The sequence below is a fragment of the Drosophila mauritiana genome, chromosome 2L, assembly GCF_004382145.1.
Source record: "Drosophila mauritiana strain mau12 chromosome 2L, ASM438214v1, whole genome shotgun sequence".
NCBI lineage: Eukaryota > Metazoa > Arthropoda > Insecta > Diptera > Drosophilidae > Drosophila > Drosophila mauritiana.
The window spans coordinates 18,080,158-18,104,180 of NC_046667.1; the positions used below are offsets into that span (position 1 = coordinate 18,080,158).

General features: G+C 38.3%; 1 protein-coding gene across 1 annotated transcript in view; it reads right to left on the minus strand.

Moving 5' to 3' along the window:
• LOC117150865 (dual 3',5'-cyclic-AMP and -GMP phosphodiesterase 11) overlaps nucleotides 1-23,744 on the minus strand; it is a 43,205-nt gene extending 19,461 nt beyond the window's left edge. The window contains exons 1-2 of the mRNA XM_033317984.1: nucleotides 22,728-23,744; nucleotides 16,956-17,027 (exon numbers count right to left, since the gene is read on the minus strand). Of these exons, the coding sequence (XP_033173875.1) occupies nucleotides 16,956-17,016 (61 nt within the window). The 5' untranslated portion in view covers nucleotides 17,017-17,027; nucleotides 22,728-23,744. The remainder of the gene's footprint in view (nucleotides 1-16,955; nucleotides 17,028-22,727) is intronic.
• Between the last annotated feature and the right edge of the window lie 279 nt (nucleotides 23,745-24,023).

Consider the following 24,023-nt stretch of genomic DNA (forward strand, 5'->3'; position numbering starts at 1 on the left):
TAGAGCGGAGTTCAAGTGCCAAAGACTGAAATGTATCTATGAAATTTGTACTGCGCCCCCATAGCTGCACTCATAATCTCCCATCACACCACTTCCTTATAGCACCCCAAGCATTATCTCTGCTTCGCAACCACTTGAAAGTTGCAGCTCAATGAAGCTGGGTTCGGAAAAATCGAATTTTTGAAATTTAAAAGCTGGAATCGTTTGCCCATTTTTTGCCCATGTTTGCCCACCAATTAGTTTTTTTTGCCCACGTCCAGTTTTTGAGATATGAATTTTCGAACAAGTTCGAAAATTTTCGAAGATCAAAAATTTCACTTTTTTCAAAATTTTTTTTTTTTAATCGCAATAACTTCGTTTGCCCACGTTTGCCCACCCTTTAGAATTTTGAAATTTTCGAAAATTTTCAAAGATCAAAAATTTCACTTTTTTCAATTTTTTTTTTTTAAATCGCAATAACATCGTTTGCCCACGTTTGCCCACCCTTTACAATTTTGAAAAAATTTATACTTCAGAAAATATAAGACATTCAAGTTTACCTATGTGTCTTTGCCCATCCTTTGAAATTAATTTTTTTCGTTTGCCCACCCTTTAATATTACATTTTAACGTTTGCCCACCCTTCAAAATTATTTTTTTTCGTTTGCCCACTCTTAAAAATAAAAAATTTCGAATGCCCACCTCTTAAAACTAAATAATTTCGTTTGCCCATCCTTTAAAATTAGTTTATTTCGTTTGCCCACCCTTTAAAATTAATTTTTTTTGTTTGCCCACCCTTCGAAATTAGTTTTTTTCGTTTGCCCACTCTTAAAAATAAAAAATTTCGATTGCCCACCTCTTAAAACTAAATAATTTCGTTTGCCCATCCTTTAAAATTAGTTTATTTCGTTTGCCCACCCTTTAAAATTAGTTTTTTTCGTTTGCCCACCTTTCGAAATTAGTTTTTTTCGTTTGCCCACTCTTAAAAATAAAAAATTTCGATTGCCCACCTCTTAAAACTAAATAATTTCGTTTGCCCATCCTTTAAAATTAGTTTATTTCGTTTGCCCACCCTTTAAAATTAGTTTTTTTCGTTTGCCCACCTTTCGAAATTAGTTTTTTTCGTTTGCCCACTCTTAAAAATAAAAAATTTCGATTGCCCACCTCTTAAAACTAAATAATTTCGTTTGCCCATCCTTTAAAATTAGTTTATTTCGTTTGCCCACCCTTTAAAATTAATTTTTTTTGTTTGCCCACCCTTCGAAATTAGTTTTTTTCGTTTGCCCACTCTTAAAAATAAAAAATTTCGATTGCCCACCTCTTAAAACTAAATAATTTCGTTTGCCCATCCTTTAAAATTAGTTTATTTCGTTTGCCCACCCTTTAAAATTAGTTTTTTTCGTTTGCCCACCTTTCGAAATTAGTTTTTTTCGTTTGCCCACTCTTAAAAATAAAAAATTTCGATTGCCCACCTCTTAAAACAAAATAATTTCGTTTGCCCATCCTTTAAAATTAGTTTATTTCGTTTGCCCACCCTTTAAAATTAGTTTTTTTCGTTTGCCCACCTTTCGAAATTAGTTTTTTTCGTTTGCCCACTCTTAAAAATAAAAAATTTCGATTGCCCACCTCTTAAAACAAAATAATTTCGTTTGCCCATCCTTTAAAATTAGTTTATTTCGTTTGCCCACCCTTTAAAATTAGTTTTTTTCGTTTGCCCACCTTTCGAAATTAGTTTTTTTCGTTTGCCCACTCTTAAAAATAAAAAATTTCGATTGCCCACCTCTTAAAACAAAATAATTTCGTTTGCCCATCCTTTAAAATTAGTTTATTTCGTTTGCCCACCCTTTAAAATTAGTTTTTTTCGTTTGCCCACCTTTCGAAATTAGTTTTTTTCGTTTGCCCACTCTTAAAAATAAAAAATTTCGATTGCCCACCTCTTAAAACAAAATAATTTCGTTTGCCCATCCTTTAAAATTAGTTTATTTCGTTTGCCCACCCTTTAAAATTAATTTTTTTCGTTTGCCCACCCTTCAAAATTATTTTTTTTCGTTTGCCCACTCTTAAAAATAAAAAATTTCGATTGCCCACCCTTTAACATTAATTTTTCTCGTTTGCCCACCCTTTAAAATTTTTTTATAATGTTTGCCCATCGTTTAAACTTAGTTTTTTCGTTAGCCCACCTCTTTAAAATAAAAATTTTCAGTTAAAAACGTTTGCCCACCCCTTAAAAATGTTTTTTTTTTCGATTTTCTACTTATAAAACCAAATTTGTACATATGTATGTAATAACTGTAAGTTGTGCCGCCAATTCACATATGTATCTTAGGATCGGCGGACAGAATCACTAATATTATATGATTATGATGAACGTACTTAAGGAGATCGCAACCCGTTACACAGTTTTTTCTTTAATATTTATATAATGTTAATCATTCGCTTACAATTTATAAATTTTTCTTAATCATTGATAAATTTCATGCAAGTGTTGATGAACATACATATGTATATATATAGTTTTTTGTATATATATATATATATGTGTGTTCATCATAATCATATAATATTAGTGATTCTGTCCGCCGATCCTAAGATACATATGTGAATTGGCGGCACAACTTACAGTTATTACATACATATGTACAAATTTGGTTTTATAAGTAGAAAATCGAAAAAAAAAACATTTTTAAGGGGTGGGCAAACGAAAAAAACTAATTTCGAAAGGTGGGCAAACGAAAAAAACTAATTTTAAAGGGTGGGCAAACGAAATAAACTAATTTTAAAGGATGGGCAAACGAAATTATTTTGTTTTAAGAGGTGGGCAATCGAAATTTTTTATTTTTAAGAGTGGGCAAACGAAAAAAACTAATTTCGAAAGGTGGGCAAACGAAAAAAACTAATTTTAAAGGGTGGGCAAACGAAATAAACTAATTTTAAAGGATGGGCAAACGAAATTATTTTGTTTTAAGAGGTGGGCAATCGAAATTTTTTATTTTTAAGAGTGGGCAAACGAAAAAAACTAATTTCGAAAGGTGGGCAAACGAAAAAAACTAATTTTAAAGGGTGGGCAAACGAAATAAACTAATTTTAAAGGATGGGCAAACGAAATTATTTTGTTTTAAGAGGTGGGCAATCGAAATTTTTTATTTTTAAGAGTGGGCAAACGAAAAAAACTAATTTCGAAGGGTGGGCAAACAAAAAAAATTAATTTTAAAGGGTGGGCAAACGAAATAAACTAATTTTAAAGGATGGGCAAACGAAATTATTTAGTTTTAAGAGGTGGGCATTCGAAATTTTTTATTTTTAAGAGTGGGCAAACGAAAAAAAATAATTTTGAAGGGTGGGCAAACGTTAAAATGTAATATTAAAGGGTGGGCAAACGAAAAAAATTAATTTCAAAGGATGGGCAAAGACACATAGGTAAACTTGAATGTCTTATATTTTCTGAAGTATAAATTTTTTCAAAATTGTAAAGGGTGGGCAAACGTGGGCAAACGATGTTATTGCGATTTAAAAAAAAAAAAATTGAAAAAAGTGAAATTTTTGATCTTTGAAAATTTTCGAAAATTTCAAAATTCTAAAGGGTGGGCAAACGTGGGCAAACGAAGTTATTGCGATTAAAAAAAAAAAATTTTGAAAAAAGTGAAATTTTTGATCTTCGAAAATTTTCGAACTTGTTCGAAAATTCATATCTCAAAAACTGGACGTGGGCAAAAAAAACTAATTGGTGGGCAAACATGGGCAAAAAATGGGCAAACGATTCCAGCTTTTAAATTTCAAAAATTCGATTTTTCCGAACCCAGCTTCTTTGAGCTGAAAGTTGCCCGTATCACTTGGCGTGTTTCCAGCCACGCACTCAATAAGCAAATATTTGAACACTTTCAACCGAACAATCATTAATTAAATTACCTGACAATAAAAGAGTAGAGAACACATTTTATTAGATATAATCGAACCCTCGAAAATTATGAATGTGGCCACAACGCGCCCAAAATAGAAAAATTCAAACGGAACGGTTTGATGTCAAATGGTCGTTTCCTGTGGGTGGTCATTTGCTTTTCTGGAGACCATTCAAGTTGGTAGAGCTAAGCAAACACTCTATTTTCGATGTGGAAATTTACCAACTTGCGTTGAAGGCAACAAAGCGAGTTCAACGCTTTTGTTTGTCGGCTAAAATTAGCCGAAACAACAGTGGTTGACCACTGGGAAAATCTGGTTGTTGCTTGAGTGCTGTTGCATTTGCATGGTGACGTCAAGAGGAAAAGCTTGGAAGCTGGGAAGCTGGCAGGAGCGGCAACGCGTCGGCAGCTCTAATTAAGACAAAATAGTTTTGCGCCAGTCAAGGCCAGAAGATAAAGTGGTGCAGGCTGCTTCTGGAGGTCTTCTGGCCTGCTGCTTGCTGCTTTCTGCTGGCTGCTTTGCTGATGCCTGCTTTCTGCACTTTTGGCCAGGCCAGCAGCACGCCAGCAAACGTAGCATACTGTGCGGCAAAAGCACAAGCACACAAGCGTGCCCGCACCCAAAGAAGGCAGCAAGTGGATGCACCTGAAGGGGACTTGAGTTGGCCGGGTCGAAAGAGGACTTAAAGCTGTCTTTGGGCCAACTTTTGCCAGCAATTAAACGTGACTTCAACTGCGACAGTAACAAGAGTGATAAAACCGCACAGCCAAAACAGTTGCAACAGCAAAATCTGCACCAACCACACTGCACTTTGAAACATGACAAGAAAAATATTGGTTTAAGCACACAAAGGTCCAAAATAACAGCAGCCAGCGCTTGTATGTGGGCAAATCAATACAATGCAGCTGTAACAACAGCTCTAGTTGTTTTAACCACAATAGAAACAATAGCTATTCACATTACTCGGACAGTTTACATTACAAAGGCCAATTCCATTCAATTCAATTCAATTAGGACCTGTAAATCAAAGTTTATAAAATTTAATATTTTCCAAAGAACTCTCCATGTAAGCATATAAACATGTGCAAGTGACCACTTTGCACATAATTTCTTGCGAATTCTGGTATTAGGCATTTCCCAGAACAATCCGGAAAGCAAATTAGACAAAGCTGAATATGCTGATTTTAGATAATAGATTTGGACTAATAGCATGGACTTATAACCACATTAAATGGAAAGCAGTACTTGAACCTACAAATGAAGCACACTTGAACGTGAGACCATGACATGGGAGAAGAGCAGCCACGTTGCTAATAGAACTCGATTCCGTGGAGACAGCAGCAGCATTAACCCCAACAGCAACATTAACCCTGGCAGCTGGTGTTGCTGCTTTCGCTTCCACTAAATGCGAGTTGATTCCATGCACATACATTAGATTTTCCAGCAATCCGACCATAAAAATCAACAAACAGTCAATGAACCCCTTGCGCGTCAATGGGACAGAAACAAAAGCAGCAAAAACACAATCATGGCAATGCGAAATAAAACTAAACGTGAAACTGACGCACCGAGCAAAGAGTGTTGGCAAAAGTCAAAGACTATCAGGAGTTTTGCGTTGCCGCTGCTGTTGCCGTTTGATTATCGTGTCATTTCTTTGGACTTTTTTCAAATACTCATTCATTCACTCGCCCGCTCACTCGTTCATTCATTCGGCGTGTTCGGAGCTGCCAGTGCTTCCAAGACAATAACAAGAAAATAATATGCTTTGTAGCAGCCATTGTTGTTGCACTTATAATTGCCGGCCAGCAACAACAAGTGACGCCAGCCAAAGCAATTTCTCTGACTGACTCTCGGACCTGCTCCCGACCCGCCTTTCCGCCATCGAAAGCCAAGTGAGCCGCCAGCGAGGAGCCGCCAACATGCCCTGCTAGAAGGTACTGATACTACAGTCAGAACTGGACTAGAATATATTGTATTCAGAACCACTATTTTTTAACTCATGACTTTTAAAGATTTAAAAAGTATCTATTATAGGTTTTAGTTTTCTTAACTTCAGATACTTCATAAACTATTATAGTGTATATATAGATGGGTGTCACTTCTAGTTTATTTTTTAAGTGTGCCCCTCCCCAACTGCATTTGCCTTGGAGGAGTGTGTGCTCGTGGTGTGTGCGAGTGTGTGAGCTTGGCTGGGTGCAGTTCAATTAACCGGCTGATTGCACACACACTCACGCACAGCCGTCAGCTCCCACACTACGCCCCCTTTGGCAATCAACTCCGTCTTTGGTGGAGCGAAGATTTTTAATTAATCTGTCGAATTAATTGCTAATTTTTTGCCATTTCAGCGGAATATTTGAATTACGACCAGCAGTTAGATGCTGTGAATGCGATCTCGTGAAATGCTGAATTTTCCGAAGCAACTCAGCTAAACAGAGAACGAGAAAATCAATCAAGCGAAACAAATTTCCAATTTAACTGCAATAATTATGAACGTGATTTAATAATCCATATGCTCCATATATGCTCGCAGTCCAATTAGCGAAAAATAATTAATATTTTATATGCTCGACATTTTGAATTGCTTTTTAATTAGGGTGGGACAGCACGAGGCGTATGTGCAATATGGTTGATAATTGTAAGTTTAATGGGTAAAAGGTGAGCTTTTCAATTTGTATTGTTTTAAAAGCAGCACAAGTTTTTAAGGAGCATGAATAAATATTTCCTTTAAACTCGGAACTAAGAGTTACTCCAGGAAACTTTATTTTATCCACTTTCAAACTATTTCCGCCTCACACATGTTTCGATTCGCTGAAACCTAAGTACCTTTCAGGAAACTTTCCCATGGAATTTCCTATGATTTTCCTTGACCGCTGTGCCCATCTTGGCCACACCTTGACGTCCTGCTGACTTTGCTGGCCATCAGCGCGTGCAATCAACCCAAGCAAAACCGAAGACCTCAGGACCTAGCAGCAGATGTGAACGGACCGTTAAAGGTTAAAGCCATTTTCGAAAACAAAATTCAAATGCCTGTCAGTAAAAATCTGTTGAAAACAATCATCAAGGGAAAACGAAATGAAAATAAAATACTAATTACCCAGGTAAACAAAAACATGAGTGAGAATTACTCATGCAGCGAATAGATTTGTGTCATTGGTGACAAATGGTTTGTTGCTTGAATGTATGAATGATTGGCCAAACGACCAATGAGTCGCAGAACATAAACGTCATTGATTCGAAGGAAATTGACGTCAATATCAATAAAAAATAAATAAAACCACGCCAGATAAATCGAATCCAACAATTAGCAATATGTGAAATGCTCGCAACACTTTTTCGCCAGCGTGTGAAAGCCTAATCAGCACGCACACGATCTTTTTGAAAAGTCCCACCAATTCGAACACATTTGAAATAAGTTGAAAAACTTTTCAGATCTCGATTATTTCGATTTAAAGCCACTCGTATTTGCAGCAAAGTAATTAATTTTATAAATGGAAATTTGGCTAAATTTTGAACGCTTGCCAGCTGGCGAGTGTCGCGAAACGGAGGGCAAATATTTATGAGTGGGCAAGGTAAGTTCTGAGCCAACAGATAATTTGGCTAAGTATGGACTGGAAACAGTATCAGATAACGAAAGTGGGAAAGTCGGGGAGAAATTTTAGAGGAACTTATTTTTTTAAGTCGCAAATGTGTCCATTAGGCGGTACTACGCTTTAGGAATATGAATTAAACTGTTTTTCTCAAACATATCATGCAAGCAAATAGTATTTTCCATAGCACAGTTGAACCCGGACCATTTTCCCATCTTCACAACCGACTTTTGGCCAAGTCCGAATCGATTTTCCTTCGATCCAACCCTTGACAACCAATCGCGTTAATAAAGTGTTAATTAGCCGATGATCAGACGTTACGTAGCGTCTGCGACAATATTTGTTTACTCGCATATATATCGCTTGACTTTGATCTGGAAACGTCCGACAATGACACCGAAAATAAATAGAAATATCTTTACAAATATTATTCATTAATGGAAACTTTTTTACACACGAATTTCGGAATTGTCACGGAGTCTAATTCAAGGAAATGAGCCGAGCAAATAAACAATACGGAATCGCCAGTACCCGAACTCGATGCTCCGTTACCAAAAGGCAAACAAATAAATATATACAATATTTATTTGATATTCTGTTGGCTTAGTGCGCGGGAGGACGGTGACTGGAAAAGTTTCAGAATATGTTTATGCCTTCGATCCACTTGTTTGTTTGGTTTAAGCCATAAATCGTAAATAGAGACGCTTAACGAGGATCAATATCGATATCAGTTGGGTCAACAGTCCGAATGAAAGGAACTTTTCCAACACTTTGGCAGGTTCGATTCTCTAGAAGCCCTCACAGCCACGAGTCTGAGTAATGGATATTCGACTTGGCTTCAGTTGACTTGGCTATCAGCAGCATAAATTGTAACACGATGCCTGGATGTGTCTGGGCTCTGGGCGATCCGCAGAAAATACAAAAAGTTGCACACAATATTCAAAATATTGCCCGACATTGCACATTAATAAGTAAACAGAAAGGGAAACAGGAACGGCAGCTCCGGCAAACTGGTTCGACTTCTTGGAAATTGGGAAATTCGAAACGATACCCAGTGTAAGCCCTTTGCGAACTCACTGAACAGCTGACGACGGAGGAAAGGTTAATTCTTTTGAAGTTCAAAAAGTCTGCACAAATGCAAATGATGTTGACGTCTTGTCTGATAAGGGTAATGAGCAGACTAATGAAATCATAAATAATTTCTCTTCATTCGAAGACGCTTTTGTCTTCAGTCGGCAAATGTTTCTGACAGGCGAAAGGAGCTTTACATTAATATTTATTATGAAATATATGTATAAGCATTTGTTGTGAGTGCTGATGGATTTCAAATTTGAACAAAGATTACAGCCACTGAATGTAAAAATCTAAATATGCCTGTATGTGCAATTATCACAATTATCTTTGTACTTTCCTTGGAATATACCTTTTCCCACCAATTAATTGAGTAATCTGTATCGCTCTACTGTCCTAGACAATCTCATTTGCGGCTGTGTAATTTGTATGATTTCCAACCAGTTTAAGGGCTGATTGCCGACCGCAAGCCTCGCAGTAGATCTGCGGTCGAACAACAATCGCAAATTGCCCCTTTGGGTAATTAAAAAAAGGCTAGATAAAAAGATATATAAACTGGGAATAATGCAATTGCTTAGAACAACAAAAGCGTTTAAGCTGGCGCCAGCCCCACAAGACCCCGCCCACCTGCAGTGGTACGCCCCCCATCCAGTGCGTTTAGAATCAATTTTTTTTCTATTCACTTACTGAACGTTGGAAAATTTTCCATCCAAACTCTCGGCACGAAAGCAAAATAAGAGCAAAACAAAACACGGGTAAACAAAACAAACAAAGTAGAGAGCCAGATATAAATTAATTAAATCTGTTTGATTTCTATAAACAAAACGAAGATTAATTGCGGGCAGGCGAAAAAATATGCGTTATTAAAGTATATTAATTAAGGCCACTTTTTCTTCTAGTTCGACCGCGAAAGAGAGGGAAGACTGTGGCGGAAAGAGACGGGGAGAAACAAGAGGGGGAGCAGCACAGAGAAAAGAGTGATAAGCGTGGGGGAAATGAGCAAAAGCTGCGCGTCTCACTTGCGACGAATTGGCGGAGAGCGGTGCTCATATCTACACAGAAAAAAAAAACACTATATTGAAACTATAATAAATAGGGAAATATAATTAAAATGCTCTTTCAGAGGATTATTATTATTCTAAGAAATGTGAAATAGTTTTAATTTGTATCTTGTTCCACTGTAAATATCGCATTTTAACTAAATTTATTCACACTTCTTATGATAATTTAATATTCTGAGTGCAAAGTTGAGAGAGCCCAACTATGACGACTGTTTCCCCAACGTTTTCCCTTCTCACAAAAGGCGTGTGTGGGCAGCTGCCTCGATTCCGACCGATCGTATTTTACATACGGCGCGTATATGCATATACGAATTTTAAAACGTTCAATTGGCACACATTTTCTTTTGTCCATGGGATTGTGACGCAAGCACACACCCCCTCACATGAGGGAAATGCCTATGAAGTGAGTCAATTCCAAATGGGTTTCCCGAAACCACATTTTCCACGCACGAGAGGCGGGAATGTCTTTTCGAAGAATAATTAAAATGCATTTGATTCAGTCACATTAATTAGTGGGAAAAGCTGTCAAACGTGGAAAAACTCTTGTTGAATATGTTTACATATGTTTCGAGTTCTAGCCTTGAGACATCGAACTGCGAATGAGCAATACACATATGCACATACATACATATGTACATATGTGTAGACAAAAGTCGGGCAATATTTTCGACATTTTACGAGTTGCGGGAATTGTGTAAGATAAAATAAAATCTTTTCGCCGTCATAGTCCCATGATTTTTTATCATATGAGCGACATAAATAAGGAGCACAGAAAATAAACATACAATTAAAGAAATTAAAACGCTGCCTGCGGTAATTTCCGTATGGTAAGTGGATTAACAAATGGTTGCCATGAAACTGAGCATGTCTAAGAAATTTAATTTCGAATATTGCATTTCTCAGCTAAATCAAAACAGCAACTTTTTATCAATCAGCCAAATCAGAATTTGAATTTCACCAAGCGAAGAAGGCAGGCATTTGAATATTTAAATAATTAATTTGAAAATACTGCACATGATTTAAATTTGGAGGGTTTGCAAACGAGTTTGGCAAGCAAATTACCTCCCAAAAAAACCCCTCCAGAGCTCAGAGCCTTTGACGAACCATAAACGAGATGCGAATTAAATAAATCAACAGCCACACGATTCGAATAAAAGAAAATAAAACGTATCCGCAAGATCAACAGCAGAAGATACGACTAGAATTCATCCAGCTGACACGTGCCAGATTCCAGCGAGAGGGGCAGAAACACTCGAAGACTAAGTGAAACAGCTGTTTGGCATTCCCCGATAAAAAGCAATAACATCAATAAAAATTAAACAAACCAAAAGCCGAGACAGCAACAACCACGGGGAAAACAAAACGAAAAAAAACGAACAACAAAAGGTGTCAAACAATAAGCGAGCCAAGTAAAGGTTCAGAGACTCGGCGAAGAAGCGATAAATATACATAAAATGTCCATAAAGAACTCTTCATATCAACATATTGGCTTGAACTTATATACGACTTGAATGCATTTATTGATTTCAGTAATTTAAGCGAAATCTAAGGAGAAATGAATGCGTTCTCGATAAGCTTCGTGATTCCCCTTAATCAGAAATAACATGGGTTTTGAAACACATTTATGTCCACAGCCAATATTTAAATTTATGTATTACATTTTTCAAGAACTGAATAAAATATATACAAAATTATAATAAGCCTATTAATTTAAAAATTTCTAGCAATATGATATGAATAAAACATATAGAAACTTTTTAATCCGTATTAATTAAGGAGAAAGAATAAAATCACATTTTAAAAAGCAACTCAAAGAACGAATACATTTATTGATATCAACTGCAAAATGAAGTAAAAATGCCCAAATTATGGCCAGTTGAATTTTAAAAAGGCTACACATATTCATTAAGAAATATTCAGAAGCAAGCCAAAATGTATTCAATTTGGCGAGCCTTAACAAAATGTGTTTCTTTATTGATTTCCAATAACAAGGTACTAATAAAGCGATAGCGACCGCCAGCGTAGGAGGAATGGAATAAAAGTGTCTTTCCGATTCTTTTGTTCGGCTTTTATTGGAATTCCTCCAAGAACGGTTAACCCACATCGAAGAAGGCCTCCAGCGAGCTAGGCCCAATCCTACCAAATGTGGGCAGCAGGAAGCCAGTCAGTCACATGCAGCTGAAACTAGCAGTCGGGCCAAACCAGCTAACAGCTACCAGATACCAGCCTCCATGGACCACCTTCTGCATTTGGCCATAATAATCCGCGCGTAATTACCATATATGTGTGTGACTTTTGCCATTGCAATCAACTTGAGATCTTTTATATTGTATATGCTATGCTTATATTGGTTGAATTTCACCCTCCCCTTCTCACCCCCTTCATATACCGCTTGGGAAGGGGAAGAAGAACGGTCATGGAGAACCCATTTGGACAGCATGGCGGCTACTTGATATTGTACCACATATAATCCATATCCACACACACAAGTAAACAACGCGGTTGCTTGTATAAAATCATGGATAACTGGTCGCAAGTGCGTCAAAGAGACTTCATTAAAAACCCGATATCGGAAGAGTATTCATTGGGTCACAGCGAAAAGGTCCAAAGTGAGCTTAAAGTCTTTGAAAAAACCGTCGGACCCGAACTTCTTGGAAGTGTTATAATCATGACGTCTTTATGATGGCCATTTTGATGTTCAGAATTAGCCGATTATTAAAATTTTTGGGGGAATCACATACGGTTTTCAAAAGTTACTATACGATCTTGAAATATTGCAGTTTCAACTGGTTTTGCTCGAAGAATGGTGTAATTATAAAAGGCTTATAAATAATATTTTCGAGATATCTTAAGTATCGCTTTGAAAGCTAATCAATAGATCATTAATATTTGTAGTTTGCCCGGGAATTCCTTTGTTGTTCTCCATGTAGATTCTTATTTTGGGTTCCAAAATAGCTAAACATATATTTATGGTCCTTATGACTTCAAAAATGTTTCTTTAGCATTCGAATACCAATCTCTTCCATCAGCCAATTTCATCTGCTTGGTCAACAAGAATGACCAGTCAATGATTATTTTGGCCAAGTGACGGCACCATTTCAATGTGACTGATAGCCCCACTGGAGGACTGGCGCAGGTAAGCCAAGTCAGAGCGTGTTATCAGCATCAAAAGCACGAGTCGGACGCCCACTGATAAGGTCGCCGTGGGTGCGAGCGAGATGAGTGGCGCGTGAGTGAGTAATGACTAGATTTAGCTGGATAACAATGGTAATTCCTCCTGATAATGACAACCATAAACAACAAAGTCGCGTGGGAAGCGGGGAGCTGCGGAGGGGGTTCGCAAAAAACGGTGTGTGTGTGGATCTCGTTAGCATTGGCTCGGCTTTTGGCCAACAGGATGTATTCAAGCTCCGATTCACACAAATTGTAGATCCCAATCGATTCAAGCCTCAATTTAGGGCTCATTAAAGTCGGCGGGTAGTGGAAATATTGAAAGTATGATTTATACTGTGCTAGTTCTTATACAAGTTCGAAAATTTAAACATTGACGCGAATCAATGTGAAATAACGCATATTGTTACTCACTTTATTCAGCTCAGTTTCATCTTAAAACTTTATTCATACTGAAATTCTACTTATTCGAATAAAGATACAAAACTGCCGAAAAATATGCGAGAAGTGTAGAAAGAGAGCGACAAAACCACTTCCGTTACAGCAAAAACAACAACGAGGGGCAAAAGACTTTAATGACTAAACTTGCCGAGCACCCACACACTCGCAGGGGAAAACATATGCGATCGTGTGTGTACTGTTCCCCTGATAAAAGTGCGAGGAGAACAGCACAAGAGCAGAGTGACAACACAAGCGAATTGAACTCGGTGAACGCACCTGTCTGCTCGTGGGGGGGGAGGGGTTTGAAAGGGGTCCGACGAGGGAAAGGGGGGAAAGGGCTGCCCAGACAGCTTATCGCCTCTTCCCTCTCTCTCTCTCTTCCCGCTCTCTCGTTCTTTATCTCAGGGAGCAGGAAAAACGCGCAGTTTCTGCAAAAAAAACGTAATAAAACCTAACTGACCAACACAAATTCATACAGTTAGATGCAACAATAAATAAAGGTAATCATTTTATAAAAGAAACAAAAAATGGACAGATAGCATATGGAAAATTATTTCATTATTTAGTGCCACCATCGAAATAAATGAATGTCACCAGTTTTTCTATTTATTTACATTGAGAATCAAATAGGCTGTGCGATTTCAGAAGATATTTAGAGACTTTTTCAATTGTGCAATACGAGCTTAATGTTATTAGTTTTATTCTGTAAATTTTTCCCACAAAAAAGAGAGCCCATATATCTTACAAATAACTGTTTAAATGGGCTCGCAAAAATTGTAGAGGGCAACGATTTACAACTTTTGTATTTATTTCTTTTGCACGCTTGGACGCTCTGCAAATTCGCCGCAACAATATCAAATAATAAACAAGAAAATAGCGAAAAGCACACACAAACACATTTACTCTCCCAGCCGCAAGTGGCGATAAGCACACTGAGCACAGAAAATGCACAGCTGGCAACACTGGCGCCGCTGATCAGCTGCAAAGAATAAAATGCATTTATCCCCACTACGAGATACGATACTCTGCGAAAAAAGATCGTTGGATCACAAAAACCATTTAGTTTACCCAGCCACTTAGCGGACGATCTAGAAATTCAAAATTGCTTTGCTTAATTTTACGCCTTTTATTTGGCCTGCGTTAATTGTGGCACCGCTATTATGCAGTTGTGTATATAGATACTTTTTCGTTATATCGGCTGAGATATTTATGTATGTACATATGTGGGTATATTTTCACACCTTGGCGACACACAGACACGCACACACACACGCGCATCGGCGAATTGAGCACGCGACCGTTGATCGCGTATTAAATACGTTTCATGGGCTCATCTCGAAAAGATTACTTTTGTATTCGCAAATTTCCAATTTGATTTTCCTTACACACACGCACAAAACTCTGCCCGAATTACAGATATATATGGTTTTGAATCGATTGCCTATTTATTTTTGTTAGTTGCCATAGAGCAGTATTTTAATGTAATTTATTTTCGGGCCGCTTTTGTCGCGCGTTCTCTTTTCGAGCGAACCGAACGCTTTGAATATCTGAGCGATACTAAGGCGAAGTGCGAGCGGCGAACGTAGCTGGCAGATACGAGGCGAACAACAAGCGCGGCGAATTCGCCTAAAATAAACAAAGCAAAATGCTCAATTCGTTGCGAGTGTGTGTGTGCGAGTCTGAGTGATTTTCTTTGTTTTTGACTTTTTATTTACATTTGCCGTTTTTAGTTTATCGCTCTCCACACGCTCGTTTAGCGCGTGCTCCCTTTGCGCTGGCATTCGCATTCAACTTGTTGATAGCGCTACATTTTTCTTTTTTCTGATTTCTTATCAGCGAAAACAAATTGTATCTGTGTTCTGTGACCTGGGAAATGTGCGACTTTATATACATATTCATTTTCGCTCTTGGCCGTAATTGATTCGACTGCTTGAAAATAGAATAAACAATCGATGACTCGAAAAACAATCAAAGACTAAAAGTCTGAAATTGAGAACACAAAAAGTATTTTCCTATTTTGAGGAATTACAGAAGAGGCCGATGACCTTTAATCTACAGGACTTATTTAAGTTTATTTGTCGCTTTCAAGCTTATAATAAAAATAATTTAACAACCACTTTCGTTATAAATTTACTTTTTAGTTGTTTATACCCTGTTATCTAACGAAATATTCCTCTCCGTTATGTCAAAAAATATATATATATTCAACATTTTTATGTCATTCTTTATCACACGAGCACGAATGCGCTCGAATTAATAAAAGAGATTAGGAGGCGCAGTGAAAAAGCAACATGAGATAATTAATTAAACTTATTTTTCCTGGATTCCCCTGTAGATTCAAACAAAGACAACAGCTGTTTTCCTTGTTCCCCCGGTGAAATGCAATTATGTGACATGACTCAAAACCCATTGTATCCAAGAATGCACCGTTAGTTGGACAATAAAAATAACTTCAGACCCACAAATACGCCGAAAAAAACCGGCTTCGAGCCAAAAGAGAAACAAAAACAGAAGCAAAATTCGCAAAATTCAGATAAACTTTGGATAAACTTCGGGCAGCTTTTACTCCGCCAATAAAAAAGCTCAAAAAGTTACGATATTGAATACGTTTTGAGTAAAAGTAAAGTAAAGTAAGTAAAGCCGGTAAAAAGGCAAGTTCAATTCTATGGTACTTCATGCGGAGTCTTAATAAAAAAAATCACTTCATTTTTTAAGTGCCACATCTGCATAGTTTTCCGACTCACTGTTCTATCGTTGTTAAAACATATCTTATGAGAAATGTTATATTACATAATGCTATAAATATTGCCTATTATTAACGGATAAATATTACAAATAGTACAAAAAGATAACAAACGATTTCAGAACCTCTAACAAGCAACCTTTTTTAAGTTTACTTTTCACTCATTTTGTTTCGGCCTTTGTTTGTCAGTGTTTTTGTGAGAACGGAAACGGAAATGAAGGCTCCGAAGTGTGTGTGTGTGTGTGAGCGGGAGGCCCTATAAACCACATGGAGCGTGACAGCGACGACTTTCGCTTCCTGAAAAGTGTTGACAAAGCGTGGCAAGTCTTCTCCACAAGCCGGCCATTCTGCTGCTTCTTGTTACCATTACAAAGGCAAACACAAAATCCGCCGGTCTGGGGTTCACTGTACCGAAGGGGCGGGGCTGCGAAAAGGGGGCGTGGGAGCCACGCGACAGCAACCATAAATTGTGCAAAGTTCTCTAGTTCTGTTGGTTGGCTTTGTTTGTTTGGCTGGCCCGCTGTTTGTTTGGCCGCTTGTTTGAAATTAATTAAAACTTTATGTGATTGTTTTCAGTCGGGCAGAAGTTAGTGGGGGCTAGTGCCATCCAAGCCCCACTTGACCCCAACTAAATAATGGGACCTGAAAAAAATCCAAATCCATTGCCATTGATTTCGATGTTGATCCGAAATTCATTTGCTAATTGGACTGTTCAAAAATGCATAAACCTTTCTTTGATTCCGTGTTCTCAATTTTACGCCACTTAAAATCTCGCGTTGGTTCGTTAATATTTTATGGCACAATCACAAAGCAAGATTCTTAGCCCATCTTCCTGTTTTCAGGCAGGCAGGATAATGAACATTTTAACATGCAAAAATGGCACTGAACCCTGATGGCTTTCGCCTTTAAATTCAGCACATAAATCTGGTCAAGAATTAATGACCCAAAACAGTGTTGATTGATTAGCTGGGAAAATGGCAACAAGAGTTTTTGGTCTGGAACTTACCAATTTTACGTCTCGCCCGCCATAAAACAGGCGGCGCCGCGTTATTTGGGGATGATGCCATTCCAATTAAATCTGCAATTGAAGACATCGAAAATTAGTTTCATAATTTTGAGAGGATTTACCTAGAAACTCATTTAACATTTGCAACACCATTTAATTGCCAGATTAATTGCGGGTCCGTTTCAAATGGTTCGTTGGAAAAACCCTCGAGCCGCGAATCCGGCAAAAACTTTTCAACAAAAAAATTCCATAAAATATTATGCGAAGATAACATTGAACAGCCCGAAATACAAAATACATCCGCCAGCGAAAAAAGGCAGTGAATGAATGCCGGCTGAATGGGTGAATGACTGAGTGACAAGATTTGATTAATGGAGTCAGCAGCACAGCAACATCATTAGACTATCTATGAATGCTTACAGAAAATATGCAGAAGTTGGCCGACCTATAGCAACATTATAACCTCCTGAGACGTTGGAAGATATAATTTGAGGTTTTAACAAAAAATATTTAGAATATACATATATAATAACTATATGTGCCAAAGAACCCTAGTTCGATATATATAATGTCCCATAAAAATGTTGACCAACCCTACACAAAAAGATCTTAGAGCTTTGCATAAATTATATATTTATTTGAAGGCACTTTAGAAACGATGGATATTATGGAAATATTCATTAGGTCAACAAAAGTCGTTTATAACAGCCAATTTAAAAGAGGCAAGCCAAATAAAGAACTGACTAAGCGCTTGTTGAGACAACAATGCGTGCTTTTTGGCCACAATATGATCGGCAATAAGCAGTGATATTGCCAAATTTTTGAATGAAATTCCATTCAATGTAGAGGAACTTTCCTCTGACTGTGTTTGCCTTCTTGTATTCTTGTATGTGTCGGATGATTGCCCTGATTTATGACATTTCTCTGCGCATTGCTGCTGGCTCATGTTTGGTTTTTCTTATCGCGACACATTGCTGCCTTCGCCTTATCAGCGGAAAACAGACCGGGCCGACCTTGACTTTATATCTCACATTTAAACGCCACTCTTCAATCTGCGCCGCCACTCAAACAGTCGCCCAAGGCGTGGAAAAGTCAATGAACCGATCGCCAACCGACTGACTACCGAAAGGTTTCTCGCCTCGATTCAATTCAATTCGATTTGATTTCATTTCGTTTAGGTTTTTATGAATTTACCAGTAACAAGTTCATTTCTACAGTAAGGATTGGCTAAGCGCAACTCACTTTTCCATTTCCTGATAAGCAATAAATTGTGAACGCATCAAGTGAAATGTAAGAAATAAATTATACAAATACAAACAAGAAGCGCGTGCGTACACGCAGAAAAATTGTGCATTTAAATATTTAACCACATGAAGGTGTAATGAATACAATAGCCTCAGTGGTTGTATAATTTAATTTAAATAAATGCGACATAAAATTGCATATGATTAAAAATTCTAGCAATTTATGAAATAAATCTTTGGTAGTTGGCAAGCAATTTTTTTTCACTTCTTTTACTTTGTTTATGGGGCTGTCAATTTGATTGTATGAAATTTCATTGTCAGTTGGCGCCTATTCGCCGATCAGCGTGTTCGAGATTACTCGACAGGGGCGGAACAGATAGTGTTGAGGGGAGAAAGGGGCCGGCCGGAGCAGGGCCCGCTTCCACGGATTTAACTGCGCACAATTTATTTGCAATTAGTGGTTGCAAACACACAAAAAACATTGCCAAGACAATGGTGAAATGAAATACAAACAGTTAGCAGGCACGGCAAAAAGTCATTAGATAAGCCCACTTTTAGAGGCAGAACAGCACTATAGTAAGTTAACGGCTTACAAATGTTCAACCGATTTCGATTTCCGATAGTTTCCGATACACTGATCGCTAATTGCTTAGCATCAGTTGAGTTTTCTATAGTGCTGAGCCCTAGCTCTAAATTGTTACTTTATAATCAATCCCTTAGGTTAAATGACCTTCCCTCACTTTTGGGCATAAACATATACTCTAATTAAAAATGCCCTCGTAAACGTCATTGGACTACTTCAGCACTTGCCCAATCAATTTCGCAACTTGCCCTCTCAAAAAACCACAAAAATTACCAAAAAAAAAAAAAAAAGAAGTGGCCAAGGAATAATAATTCATAATTAATACGAAACGCATATCACGCAAACGTTGACCGTTTTGTGACTATAAAATGCGTAATCATCTAAATAATAACAATCCACCTTCGCTGGGGCCCCATAAACCGTAAACAAAAATTATTGTTGCAAATCAAACAGCAGCTGACGATGGGTAAACAACAGGCAGCTAGAGAGCCCGGTAAACAATAAAACACGAGCGGAGCAACTTGGCAAACAGAGGCCTCAAATTGGCCTGGCCAAAACGAAAAAGAAACGGCGGGGGAAATGAAAAAGGAGAGCGCAGCGAATCTAGGTGAGATCTGTGGGGGGCGTTCCATCGCTATGTGGCCAACACCCACACCCTGGCAGGCCATCATGGAGCTGTGGGTGGAGCGGCCCAAGCGACAGGCAACAAATCAATCAGCCGAAAAGTACATAAGAAAAAGTTGCGACCTGTTTGGCATTTTTAATATTTCTGCGCTGCCAACTAAGATGATGCTTTGCAATCTTAATATATTTCGTTTGTCATTCGTTTTTTGTGCAAACACTCTAAAAGGCTGTAGGGCCATAACCATAGCTGAAAGTTGTGTATGGCAGGCCATAAAGTATAAACTGTATCTAAGCCGGTTAAATGCGATCTTAATCACAAATCTGCCTTTTAATACAGCTTGTCAGAAGCTGAGCTCCTTATTTGAAAAATGACTTAACATTTCTGCTAACTTTATAAGCCCCTACATAAAAGGTGTGAGGCAAATAAGATCTTAGACTACATTGTACACCTGGTGGTCTTAAGCATTTTAAAACCTTCACTTCCTATTTAAATTGGTTAGTAATAACAATGTTCAGCTCTGAACCCATTTGGGTTAAAACATTATGAAACTTGTTTCTTCGTGGCATCATAAAACCCACTCCAAACTTTTATGTAGCTGTGTGGTTTTCATTGCCCGAAAATCGTGTGCTTTTCTTTTGCTTAAGTTGGGGCAATTGTTTGGCATACAAAACAACCTCAAACTTAAAAGTATCCGTGAGTGTTTGTTTGCCTTTTCAGTGCGGCTGTGCGGCATGCCAAACACTTTTCTTTTTGGCCCAAACTTTCGTATCTTTGGGGACTTGATAACTCGATAGAGCGAAGTGCATGGAGTTGGCTTATGGCTGGTGGCTAATGCGTCGTTTAAATGCTGACATGCACGTTGTGAAGAGATAAGATAATGCCACATAGCACATACCACATACCACAAAGTGAAGTATATAATGTACCCTGTACTTGGCACATATTTGATATTCGAGCGGATTTGTTCGCGCTGATAAAAGCGTTGATATCAGAAGCCGGGTCCGTCACATTGCTAAAAGCCACGCGTATTTCGAATTAACATTAGCGTGCTGATTAGGCGAGTCAATTTCATTCGCGGCCAGCACATTTTCAACACATTTCTGAAAAGATTTTATGGTATTGTACTCGAAAAGTGGAACTCCCTTTGTTGCCAGCTGCTGGGAAATTGCAGTGATTCACTTGGCGACATATCAGCCATCTCAGCCATCTCAGGCCTCCCAGCCGAACCAGTTAATTAACAATTTCTCGCAAAAAGCCAAAATCTTTCCACACCTCGGCTCAGTGACGTGCATTCAGGTGACGCAAGTCTCTGACGTCTTTGATTCAAATTCGAGTTATTTCTGGTCACTTCTGGGCTGGCTGTCTGCTTGAGGAACAGACGTGCCGGCGGAGTTCCGATGCATTGGCCACAAACAAGGGGGAGTGATTTTAAAATCTGACCAGCAGGCACACACCTGACAATTGAGTCACCTGGCACTTGCGAGGGAATATGAATCTCTTTAGTGGGAAATGGCCCTGCCAGCTGATGAATATGCTAAGTTTAATTAGTCGCTGATAAGTGAGTGAGTCACATGAGTACATTTGAGAATGCTCGGTCTAATTGCATTTCCAAAGATAACGATAATATATATTTGAGTAAATCAAATGAATATCTTCATTTCTCTTTTGTCTTAATTTAATACATCTGCTAAACGTGATAATCATGGCCAGTGTCGTACGACTTGCTTTATTAGTTTTATTTATTATTAAAATCTTCAAATCAGTGGCTCTAACTTATGAATGTCAAACCGGTTTGCCATTCTTTGCATATTAAATTAAATCATTTATTTTCTGTCGGATTATGAAGCCAAAAATCTTAATAGTCTTTTGCATGCTAAAACAAATATTTATCTGTTTACCTATATTTTAGGATGTTCACTGGTTTTTTCTCAGGATATATTTTCCGCAATTTAAATATTATCTGCCACTCATCTGGTCATTTCCTGAAAATTTGATCAACAAACTGGCGGCCCGCAAAATGGTAACGTGTACTGGCGCTTATCTGATTCACGTGGTCGATGGAGCTGCTCCAATTTTCTGACAGCTAGACAAATGCCCGTTCTCACCGCTCCAAAAAAGCCCACACACGTTCATAACAATACTCATATAATCATCGCTGTAATCATTATTATCATCATCATCGGCGTAGCAGCAGAGGGATCTCTCTCCCACCTGAGTTAATTACACACATATGTATGTGTGAGTGTGCCAGGCATAGAGAACAACAGCGAAATATTGGCGGTTAAATATCATAGTTATAATGCGAAACACGTTGAGCGGCTGCAAACCGACTGAAACTGAGAAAAATGTCAACCGGAGACCTTAACGACGTGATTGATATGGAACAGGAAGAACCAGCGGAGCGAAATTTCGACGGGGAAGTCATCGCACGATTTATTGTGTGTTCAGGGTGCACGCACACTTATCGCACCCACTGTACAAAATCAATTAAGGAATCGAAAGAAGTCAATGGTACTTCTTGTACAGAAAATCATTAGTTTCATGAAAAAATTAACCATTTCTTTAACATCAATGGATATTTCAAATGTTTGCCACTCAGATAACATAAGCATATTGAAGGAACTTTCTATACTATTTAAAAACTGCCGTTTTAGCCAGGTAAGACTGTAATTTCGGACCGCAGTTACTATAGATAGATATAAAAAGGGCGGAACAGATCTTTAATTAGCTAACGGTAAACCTAGTTGATCTGACAGGTAGGCAGTGCTTGTCATTCGCCGAACGTTGAGATATTCGGCTCAGGTGGGCAACGGGATGCCCAGGAGGGGATGGGGGCGTGGTCGAAGAGGGACGGAAGCGGGAGAAGAGGAAGAATACACGCCATAAACATGAAGTGCTGTCTGAAGTGTCTTATCTCATGACCATATAACATGGTAACTCTCTACCTCGACCGTTAACCGGCTAATGAGCTTGCAAAATCGTTTCGTGCTTTATTTTATTTCACTTACTTTTCTCGTATTTATTTTCATTTTTTGACAGTCTCGAGCGCGCACTTCATGGCACAAGTGAAATGGCCAAGTAAGCATAAAATGCAATTAAAAGAGGGATCACAACGTGAAAGAAACTAGAGCAAGTTTAAGAGTACCCAAAAGAAATGGGCAAGGTAAAAGGTGTGAGTCGAGTTAAGAAAGTTAACACTCTGAAAAACTGAACGTATTTATCCAAGTGAAAAAACTAAGTTTATTATTCGTAAAAGCGAACTACATAAAAAGTCAACAAGTTTTTCTCAATGAATTTCCCGCCTTTGCCACAGAACTTACAGTATTTATCCGCCTTTGAGGGGTTTCCCAATTAATCCAAATTTATAGGGTGTACTATGATATTCCTCAATTTGTTAGCTTATTTATTTTCTAGCCTTTTTCCACCGACTTGGCAATTGAAATAAATTTGCCGTTATGCGAGCGTTGTTTAATATATCACAAAAACGCGCATGTATGTGTAGATTTTATGCGCGTGTATATATATATTTCACTAATTCACTCAACTCTCTTCGACTTTCGATGAAACATTCGCGTGTTGAATTTGTATTTTATACTTTTTGTGTTTTGTGTATTTCGTTTCCTTTCCCTTTGTTTCTCGCCCAGTTTTTTTCCCACAACGAACCGGGCAGGCAGAAAATGGAGAAAAAACACTGTCACTGCTTTTAATAAATTAGAAGATGTATGGAACTGAGACGGCGGCCAATAATTTGTTGCCCGATTTCAGTGCGACCGTTGTCATTAGAAAGCACGATTGTAAAATTGTGAAACAATTCTCTGGGGCTCATATATGTAGAAGTTGGGATAAGAAGGCCTTTTTGCGAATGGGCCTTCTTTATGGTTTCGCACACCAACGCGCAGCTGTAAATCAGACTCTGGATTGGTAAATTCTGCCTCCTTTGCTCAGCTCTTTCGCTTTGCTTTGCTCACTGCTTCTGCTTCTGCTCTTTCTTTTGTTTAACAATACACTTCACTGTTATTTGAAAGGGGGAACGGAACTTCTGGGGGTTCTAAAAATTTCCCTCGATTTCCGAACCGCAATCGCATTCGATTCCTCGCCGCAGTTGAAAAAAGGCGTAAAAAGCGAAACACACGCGCACAACACGTTCAGCCCGATCGGCTCACGATCATCATTATTATCTCGATCCCAAAAATATAATAATATAATCCGCATCCAGGCTGCTGTGCACCTATTTCTTTTCGCCTTGGCACTGCCTTCACTTTCGGCGAGAATCAGAATCAGAATCCTTCGCGACCGGCGATCCGACTACTGTCAGCTGAGCACTGAGCGCGACGAGCGGTGAGCGCGAACTGAACGGAAGGCTAAAGCTGCTCCACCAGCGATCGTGGAGCAGCGCAGCCGGCGTTGGCGCCGACTGAGCAGAGATGGCGACTGAGCCGAATTATCGCCCTTTTAGCTATTTTAGTACGAATGCTAGCGGGAATTTTGGATTTGTTTGAATGTGATTCTCGGTATTTATGTCTTAATTTGTAAAGATTGCTTATAAGAATAACTAAATACGCTAATTATGTACTTATTACTAAACAAATGCAACATTGTTAAATTTATACATCCAG